The sequence below is a fragment of the Columba livia genome, unplaced genomic scaffold, assembly GCF_036013475.1.
Source record: "Columba livia isolate bColLiv1 breed racing homer unplaced genomic scaffold, bColLiv1.pat.W.v2 Scaffold_102, whole genome shotgun sequence".
NCBI classification, from domain to species: Eukaryota; Metazoa; Chordata; class Aves; order Columbiformes; family Columbidae; genus Columba; species Columba livia.
Genome location: NW_027043007.1, coordinates 765,949 through 774,878, shown reverse-complemented (window position 1 = coordinate 774,878; position 8,930 = coordinate 765,949). Strand labels below are relative to the sequence as shown.

Here is an 8,930-nt window from a genome sequence, read left to right as displayed (position 1 = left end):
ACTGCAGAGCCCCTGGCAGGGCCTGGGGGGCAGGTGTGTGCAGCCCCTGTGTGACACGGTCTGGGGTCACAGTGGGACAGCCGCACGTCACAGTGGTGACAGCCCCCCTTTCCCTCTCGTGACCAGCATCTGCCCCACTCACCCCGGTGAGGCCGAGTCGACTCCAGGCGCTGGGAGCTGCTCTCGCCACCGCTCTGCTCTGGAGTAGCTGCTCTGCAGTGAGGAGGAGAAGGCGGAGAGAGGGAGCACGACAGCACCAAGGAGGGTGAAGGTGGAGGAGGAGAAGGAGGAGGAGGAGGAGAAGGAGGAGAAGAAGGAGGAGGACAAGGAGGAGGAGGAGAGCGGAGAGGAGGAAGAAGAGGCGTTTTGCAGGAAGCAGGAAAGCCATCGTCCAGCCACTCTCTGCAGTTGTTGACCTGAAGCAGGAGTGGAACTAAGATGGCAGGACGCCTCTACTTGCAGCCTCACCTGGCTCCAACCATCCAGAAGCTGGAGCGTTATGGTAAGGCCTTCAGGCCCAATTTCACGAGCGTGGCCGGGTCAAGGACATCTCTGACGTCAGGCATGGAAACCCGAGGACTGTTGGGGTGGCTGCTCAGGAGTGGTGACTGCGAGGAGGGACCTGCTTGACCATCCCGAAGGGCTGAGGGGCTGACGCGGCAGCCAGGGCTCCCGGTTCCCTTCCTGACGTGGCCCCTGCCTTCCTGGGGCAGCCCAGGCAGAAGCCCCTGACCCCGAAGGGCTGCCCTTGCCTGGCGCTGGGCATTGCCCACCCTGAGCTCCTGTCTGAATAGAGGAGCTGAAGGTGCTCGTGGGCCGCGTGGGCTCTGTGTGTTCAGAGCTGTGACCCGGCCAAACTGGCCCCTGCTGGGGAGACACCAGGGCCTGCCTGAGCCTCCGAGAGCCGCGTGGAGCACAGCCCGTGCCCCCGCGGGCACGGCAAAGCACTGCCGGCTTCCCAGCTGCTGCCGCAGAGCATGACGGGTCTTTCCCTTGTTCTTCCAGAGTTCGCTAAGATTTGGGCCAGCGCATCGTCTCACCTCAGCCTGCAGCTGGCTCTCCACCAGGTGGGCCTCACCTCCTCCTCCCCCTCACATCCCGACGAACGCTGATCGAGTCCTGACAGCCCTTTGCCATCGAGTGCAGTTGTTCTTCCTCTCCTTGGAAAGCGGGAGCAACGCCCCAGCAGACACTGCAATGCACACAGTGCGATGGACACCTCCTCTGTCCATTCAGATGTACAAGAAGGTCCCCCCGTCAGAGTTGCATGGGAAAGCCTGGAAGCCTGGGACACATCTGGACTTATTCCAAGTGTGGGAACCCCCTGCCTTCCATGTGATTGAGCCAGAGGATGTTTGTCAGCTTTCCCTCGCCTATTTGGTTCTCCGTGGCTGAAGCGGGGAGAGAGGGAAAAGCGCAGGCCCTGTTTGTCTTCTGCCCAGGTTTCCAAAGAGCCCATCTTGCTCCTTTGTACCTCAGGCCAGGGCAGGGCACTGAGCACCATCAGCACCTCTGACAAGTCACCCGCCTGTCCCTCCAAGACTTCTTCCCTTCCGCCATCTCCTCTGTTTCAGGCTGTCCGCATTCCCGGAATCGGGACTTTTGCGGTTGTCACAAAGCGAGTAGCCCTCAGTGAGCAGGATCTGGTGATGGTGGAGAGACCCGTGTTTCAACTTGAACAGGCTGTTGCGCAGGACCATGAGCTCCACTGCGGCTGCATAGACATTCCTGGTAAGCAGAGCGAAAGCAGCGCTGGCCCTTGAGCCCAGCTCCCTCAGCCTCCTTGCAAGGGGAAAAGCAGGGGAAACCCAGGGGGGAAAGATGGTTCCTTCCAAAACCCAGTGACCGCAACACCTGCGCCTTCTAGTCACTCCTGCCTTTGGGGCAGCTGTTGTGGGACCCCGGGCAGCACCAAGAGCTTGGTCTGTGTTTGGGGTGCGTTTCTCTCTAACGACAGACAGCACCGCGTGTGGGCTCCAATGGGCTGGCAGCCTCCAGCTTGCCCTGGGACCTGGCGCCCATCTCCCCCACTTGTCCCGCAGTCACGGCTCTTCTTCCCGCCAAGTGCCTCAGGCTCTTTGTTTCCCTTTCTGTATCAGAGGAGCCACAGCGCTCTGCTCCGCACCTCACTGTCCACTTTAAGAGGAAGGGACAAGCCGAGCGTCTCCTCAGAGGCGCTGGCCCGGCCAGACAGCCCAGGACCAAAGTGTTGCCGAGGGCCTGGAAGCTGCAGAGCTTTGCAGCCTGCCCAGCAGGTCTGCAAGTTCCTGTGTTCCTCTTCTCTTGTCTTTCAGGCCGTCAAGATGTTGAGCAACTGCCGTTTGCTCAGATAGCCTCAGAGAACGCTGTCTCTGAGGGCACCGTGCAGCTTTACATGAAAAGGACCACGCACCTTTTCCATGCCTGCCTAGAGAACAGGGAGAACGTTGCCATCATCTGGAGGGACGTGGGCATGCTGGTCGTCCAGGGAAAAGACATAAAAATGAGATTTTACTTAGACTTTCTGGAAAGGCTGAATGGCAGTGGCAAGATGCTGCAAGCTCTTCTCGAGGTAGGATTTTCACTTTCCCAGCGCCACTCCTGCTGCTTCTGAAATGCTTTCTGGGGGCTGCTTTCCCCTGGCCGGCCGTGCCTTGCTCAGCCCCCGGGGCTCCTCGAGCTCTAGAGCACAGCAGGCTCCCTGCAGAGCACTTCCCTGGCGTGCAATGGCCCGGCTTCGCAAGAGCCACCCCCAGAGGAGCTGCACTTTGTGACAAAAGGCCGGCGTTGAGGGTGGGGAGCGCTGCGTGCCCCACTCTGGGGGCCGGGAGCAGAGGCACAGGCAGAGCAAGGCTTGCTGAGCCCAGAGCCCTTGGGCTGCTCTGGCTCTTTGCTGGCGCTGGGCTGAGGCGGAGCGAGCAGCCGGCCCTTCCCAGCGTCCGCTCCTCCCGCCATCCGTCTCTGTCCTCGTTGCAGATGCCGGAGATGAGGGACTCGGTCATCTCGCGCCATGACACCGCTGCTTCCCAGACCTCTTCTGGACGGGTTATGGTCCTGCCGTGGTATGTTTGCTCCTGCAAGCCCTTGGCTGAGCAACCAAGCGGCTTCTCAGCTCCTGCTTGGGAGGGCAGCCCTGCCCGGCGCTGGGAACTGTACTCGTGACGGCACTGAGGACCGAGCGTCTCAGAAGCCTTGTTGGCCCAGAACTCTGTGTTGCTCTTGTTCAGTTTGACTTCACGTGGAGGGACGTGGGACAGTGACACAGCCTGTGCGTGTGTCCTACTGTGGACCTAGAGACGCGTTTAGCCAACGTTTTCCACCAGGGTTCTCCTGCTCCTTTTCTCTCCTGTTTGTGAGAGACTGCTCTTAGCTACAGAGGCATTAATCTGCGAGGCTCTGCAAGGAACTTGGAGGGCAGGGTTAGAATTCAAAGGGTGCTGGAAAATCCCAGCACTACATAATGGTCTGCTCTCCATGTGCACTGTGAGCGGAATCATTTCCCCAGAAGCAGCAAGGGGGTTTTGTGGCAGGACGACCATTCTCATGGGCAGGACAGACAAACACGGGCACAGGCTGACGGGGCCTCACCTGCCCCTCGGGAACTGGAGTTTCTGCTCCAGCCCTGCGGGTTGGGCCGCCTTGGGAAACAACGCGGTGTCCTTCCTTCAGCCTGGTGCCTTCTTGCTCTTCAGGTACCAACTTGAGACCGTGCCTAAAATGCCAGTGCTGATAGACCTGCCGGGACGTGTGCCGAGAAGAGGTGATGGCAGTGGAAAGAAAGGTCGGGGACCAGCGGGTTGCTGGCGGGGGCTGCAGGGTTTCCTTCCGCGGCGTCTGGAGGGGATCAGAACTGAGGTTACCCCAGGGGGCCTGGAAGAGGGAGAGGCTCCTCCTGTGCCTCTCTGGACCCATCATGGTAAAGCTCCGGCGCCCCATCGCGGGACAAGGTCTCAGGACAGCCCTGCAGCACAAAGGGCTGCTGGGACTGCTGGAGGACACCTTCCCAGTGGCCTCCGCTCCCTGCTTGTGCTGCAAACAGTGCCAAGCTCTAAGCCTGCTTCTCTCCATCATGTGCTCAGATGTCTCAGAAGCAATGCCTGTGGAGTGAACCCGCTCCAGCAGCAAATGTGTGTGCACGAGACCAGTGCAGCAGTCCCAGAGCTGGGTTCCCTTGAGCAAAATGATTCCCCTCCCCAGAATGACCCCTGGAGACCAGCGGCTGTGCCAGGGAAACCCCCGTTTCAGCACAAGGAGGAGAGAAAGCCACCCAGACAGCTTTCGCCCGGGAATAACGGTGCACTGTAGGCACGAGGAGCTGGACAAAAAGCCAGTGTCAGAACATGCCCAAGACCTGCCAGGAAACATGGCTTTCCTCCCAAGGGATGAAAAGGACCACCTTCCCCAGTGTTAGCACAGCCCTGAGCAGACCCGCACGTCACTCTCCTTGGAACTGGCACACAACTGGCACCCGGTTCCCAGAACAACACCGAGATGCTGTTCTGAAGAATCGTCTCCTTTCCCGTTTCTAGAGGATGTTGCCGAGAAGCGCCTCCTTCGTCGAGCAAGGCTTTCTCCAAATCGGTTACCTGCACTGCCTGTGAAGCCGGAGCAGGGTCAGAAAGCTGAGGGGAGTGAGCCTCGCGCCAGGTGAGACACTTGCATCAATGGGGGAGGGTGACCCCTGCTCCGGTCTCTGTGGGAGCGAGATGTTTCTCCCGGACACACTCCAAGTGCACTCACCCCGTGTCCCACTAACTGATGGTTTCTCGGGCATGGCAAGTGTCTCGTAGCTTCTTGGCAGACCCCGCAGGCAGCACTATTTCTTTCTCTGCTCCCGATGTGCAGATCTGTTGAGTCCCCAACCGCAAATGCTCATTCCGGGAGCAGGAGGCCATTGTGGCTTTCCCTTCAGACTGAAATGAGCCCGACCTTTCTGTTTGCTGAGAACAGTGTTCTGCGGTTGGTTACTGCAGAGGATTGCCCTGAGTGACCAGGAGCCTCTTCTACGCTGACGCCTGTCTTAAGGAGAGCTGGGGGGCAGGACGGCTTTTCTCGTGGGGCCATGTCCTCCTCCCTTTGACACTGCGTCCCCAGCGCCCAACCTGCCCGCACAGCCCGTGAGCGCTCTGTGTTTCGGACCCAGGAGCAGACTGCAGTGCGCTGACCCGGAGGGCGTAGCGCTATCTCCGGGCACAGGACCCCGTTCCTCTGGGCGCTCCAGCAAGAGAGGGCCGAGACCCGGGCATCCTGAGTTGTAGGGGGGCCGTTGGGCACATCTGGCAGCTTGGGGTCTTCTCTGTGTCTGGGCACTTGATGACGAGGAGGCGAGTAGAGCGCGTTCTGCTGCAGCAGCAGCTGTGCCACTTGGAAGCACAAGGTGCAGAACCTGCTCCTCCTGCACTCCCGCAGCACACCCTGTTGTGTCTTTGCAGGCAGCTACCAGCTGTCCAGAGGAGCTGCTTGAAGGAAAAGGAGGAGAAAGGAAAGCTGCCGCCTCTGGTCGGACCCGGAACAGTGGACTTCATTGCCAGAGCCATGGAGAGGAGAGAAAAGAGAGAAAAGGTACCCGACACGGGACGCTGCAGGAGCGCGTCGTACTGTAGAGCAGCGTTGCTCCACGCACGGCAGTGCTCACAAGATTCTTCACTGGGTGTTCATGGGACCACTGACCAGTTGCTTTGGTGTTTACTTGAGGAGAAGCGGGTCACTGTCATTGGAGAATATACTTGTCACTTCCAGTAGCCTGGAAACACACGCAGAGCCCTCACTTGGGGCGGTTTCTGTCGGCCGGGTGACTGCAGGGCTTGTCTGGGCTCGCCAGCTGCCAGCTGGTTTGTAGCCCGCTGGTGGCTGATCTCCCTGGGCATTGCAGACGGGCTCTTCGGTGGAGCCTGCAGGAACCTGGGAGCAAAGCAGCGTGGACAGCAAGGCAGAAGAGAAGGGAGGGAAGGGAGGAAAACAGCTCAGCCGTGGCAGGACAGACTAATGCTGCCTGCTGTTGCATTTTGTTTGACCTCCAGAAGAAACGGGAGAAGAAGAAGAAGAAGAAAGAGGAGCAGCTTCCACCATATATCCGGAAATTCCTGGAAGAAGAGGAAAAGAAGAAAAAAGAGGCGGCGGCAGCGGAAAAAAGGAAACAGCGCTCAGGCGGAGCAATGAAAGCAAAGGCCGAGGCAGAAAAGGAGACACCCAGTGTGACAGGAAAGGGAGAACAACCAAAGGAGATGCAGAGGATCCAGGTACTTGGGATTCCTGCAGGCAAAGAGCACTTTCTCCCGCGGGGCGGCTGAGAGTGCAAAGTACCTCTAGCAGCCCAGCCGTCACAGCAGCGTTGCTGCAGCAGAGCCGGGCGGGTGATGCTGCCCTTCCTGAGCAAGAGCGGGGACAGGGAGTTGCAGTGAAACCCTGGTGACACTCAGAGGTCACCCCAGGGGCCTGCTGAGCTCCTTCTCCCGGTTCTCCCTGTCCCGTGTGGTCCAGCCAGAAGTGTTCTGGGGTCTGCGTGCTGGGAAGCAGCACCGTCCGGGTGCGGGGCTGTTGTATGAGAGTCCCCTCCTGTGCAGGAATCCAGCTCCTCCGAGTGCTCCTCAGACAGCTCCCCGAGCAGCGTGGAGTCAGACGAGTCCAGCTGTGACGAGCTGGAGATCAGGACGATTATGGAGAACTGGGAAGATGCCGGAGAAGAGCCCCCCACAGTCCCTGAGGACAACAGCGTCCCCCCTAAGCGGTACGAGCGAGCCCGCTGCAGCCGAGCCCTGGGGCGGTGGGGGGTGAGCCGGTGGTGGTGGGTACAGGGAGCCAAGCCCTGAGCCACGGGGCCGCACAGGGCGCCCGGGGATTTCTGCAGCCACGGGAACGGGCTGGGTGAGACCCGACGGCAGGGGCCAGAGAGGGGCTTGAAACCCCTCTGCCTCCAGGGGGCTGTGGGGCAGAACGGGGCCACGTAGGTGTGGGGTGGGTGCGGGAAGAGGCAGGACGGTCCCAGCTGCAGGGTCAGGGAGACTTTGTCCTTGCTGTTGCAGGAGCCTTTCCCCACGGACAGACCGGGCCCTGCGGGAGGTGGTGACCTGCATCCTGGGGCAGGTGGCCCGCAAGAGAAGAGGGGAGAGGGATGAGCAGCTGGATCTGCAGGACAAGCTCCAGTGGTAAATCTCTCCGGACACGGGCAGCGCTTCCTCTCCCGCAGTCCCTTCCTCCTGCTGCCCGCAGCCCCGCGGGAGAGAGCCGCTTCTCCTGGCACCGGCCTCTCGGCAGAGCCGCTTCTGCGGCCGCGGCTGGCGCCCAGCTGGGAGCCCGGCTGGAGCGCGCTCTGCTGTGCTCACACCTCCTCCTCCCGCTGTGTGTCTGCAGCGAGCTGGCAGTGCTGCGGTGGGAACGGTCGGGGAAAGAGGCAGGCAGCAGCCAACGCCTGCGGGAAGCTGCACCCCAGGCTGCACCCCCTGCCAGGCCAGGGGAGAGGAGGGCAGGACCGGTACGTCCCAAAGGCTTGATGTGGTGGTGTTGGTCATGGCAACGGCGCAGCGGTGCTGCCAGGCTGGTCTGGGATAGCAAGCAGCCGGGCTGCTTTCAGCCCCGCGCTCCCTTGGCTCAGGGGTCACTGCAGAAAGGCTCTGCAGTCAGGACCGTGAGCAAAGCAGGGCTGATGGAGAGGCTGAGAAGAAGGGGCAGGAGGGAGGGGGGGCGCTAGAATCCCCCCAGCCCCTGCCAGGGACACCAGCACTGCCTGCTGCTGCATTGCCGTGGCCCTGCAGGCGCAGCCCCGCGAGTGCACGGAGGAGGGAAGACGCAAGCTCTGGGACTCCTTACGCAGCAAGATAGAGCAGAAGCGCAGCAGCGGCACCGCCAAAGGCCTGGAAAAAAGAGCCAGAGCTACGGGAGGCCCAGGTACCGCAGGCAGTGAAAAGCACCTGGGAAAAGAGCGTTCCCAGTGGAGTCTTTGCCTTTTGGAGTGCCCGCCTCTGAAAAAGTGAGCGTGGGCAGCTTCAGGCCAGAGCTGGGCAAAGAGGGTGTTTTCCTGACAGCCCTGGGGGCACGGAGAGCAGCAGGGCGGGACTGCATCCCGGGGATCTGGACCTGCTCTCTCCAGACAGAAGCAGATCCCACGCCATGTGTGCTGGCCAGACTTGTTGCTCTGCACCTCTGTGCATACAAGACTACCGAGCTTTGTATTCAACTCCGCAGCTCTGGAGAGCACATCTGCTCCACGTCGGCTGGTGCCAGGAGACCGTCTCGGGCGCTGAGGCTCCCGAGAGAGGCGTCCAGCAAGAGCCTCCTGCGGCGTGACGAGCGCCAGCGCCGGCCAGCCAGGCTGCTAACACCAGCTCTTGCCCCTGATCAGTAAAGCCCCACCTGCAAACCGCTGGGTCTGACACTGTGGGTGTTTGCTTGGTGGCTGTGGAAGCTGCGCTGGGCAGTGGGTGAGCGCTGCTGGGGCAGGGAAAGGCCTGCAGGGAAGAGGGCTGGAGCTTCAGCCCTGCTCCAAGGGCAGCCCTCCCCAAGGCTCTGCTGGACCGGCTCGGCTGCGGCCCCGCTCTTGGTGCCCCTGCACCCCGTGTCCCTGGCACTGAGCCTGCCACACGCAGCTGCACATCCTGACAGGAGCGGGGAGGAGGAAGAGGAGGAAGAGGAGGAGGAGGAGGAGGAGGAGGGAGGACGAGGACGAGTCTGGGCAGCCAGGGGAGCCGAGCTGCAGGGGAACATGCGGGGGCTCGTCCAGCCAGGGCACTGCGGGGCGCCCAGGCCAGCGCTGTCAGGGGCACCCAGAGCTGTGCAGGAACCACCGTGTGCCACGGGGACAGTGACAGCCCAGGCAGGAGCCGTGCCTGGGGACAGGAGAGCCATGGGGGGCAGTTGGGTAGCCGCACTCTGCCAAAGCTCGGCTGGGGCTCCGAGCCTTCTGTTGGACAGCCCCTGGTAGGAAAGGCAGGCTGGGGCTGAGGTGGGATGGCCAG

General features: G+C 61.4%; 1 protein-coding gene across 1 annotated transcript; it reads left to right on the top strand.

Annotated features, from left to right (window-relative positions):
• Positions 1–438: 438 nt before the first annotated feature.
• On the top strand, positions 439–8,523 carry LOC110356221 (coiled-coil domain-containing protein 81-like). The gene is made up of 13 exons (XM_065047707.1): positions 439–502; positions 1,006–1,067; positions 1,575–1,731; positions 2,295–2,551; positions 2,956–3,041; positions 3,672–3,760; positions 4,509–4,626; positions 5,412–5,541; positions 6,000–6,218; positions 6,543–6,706; positions 7,002–7,124; positions 7,330–7,450; positions 7,731–8,523. The coding sequence occupies exons 1-13, from the start codon at positions 439–441 to the stop codon at positions 7,947–7,949; spliced, it is 1,809 nt and encodes a 602-aa protein (XP_064903779.1). The 3' UTR covers positions 7,950–8,523.
• The last annotated feature ends 407 nt before the right edge of the window (positions 8,524–8,930 follow it).

Excerpts from the sequence above, each read along its gene's own strand:
- LOC110356221 (XM_065047707.1), top strand. The coding sequence starts at position 439 with ATGGCAGGACGCCTCTACTTGCAGCCTCACCTGGCTCCAACCATCCAG. Across the intron at positions 5,542-5,999 it reads GGAGAGAAAAGAGAGAAAAG|AAGAAACGGGAGAAGAAGAA; the intron begins GTACCCGACACG and ends TTTGACCTCCAG. Across the intron at positions 7,451-7,730 it reads GGGAGAGGAGGGCAGGACCG|GCGCAGCCCCGCGAGTGCAC; the intron begins GTACGTCCCAAA and ends GTGGCCCTGCAG.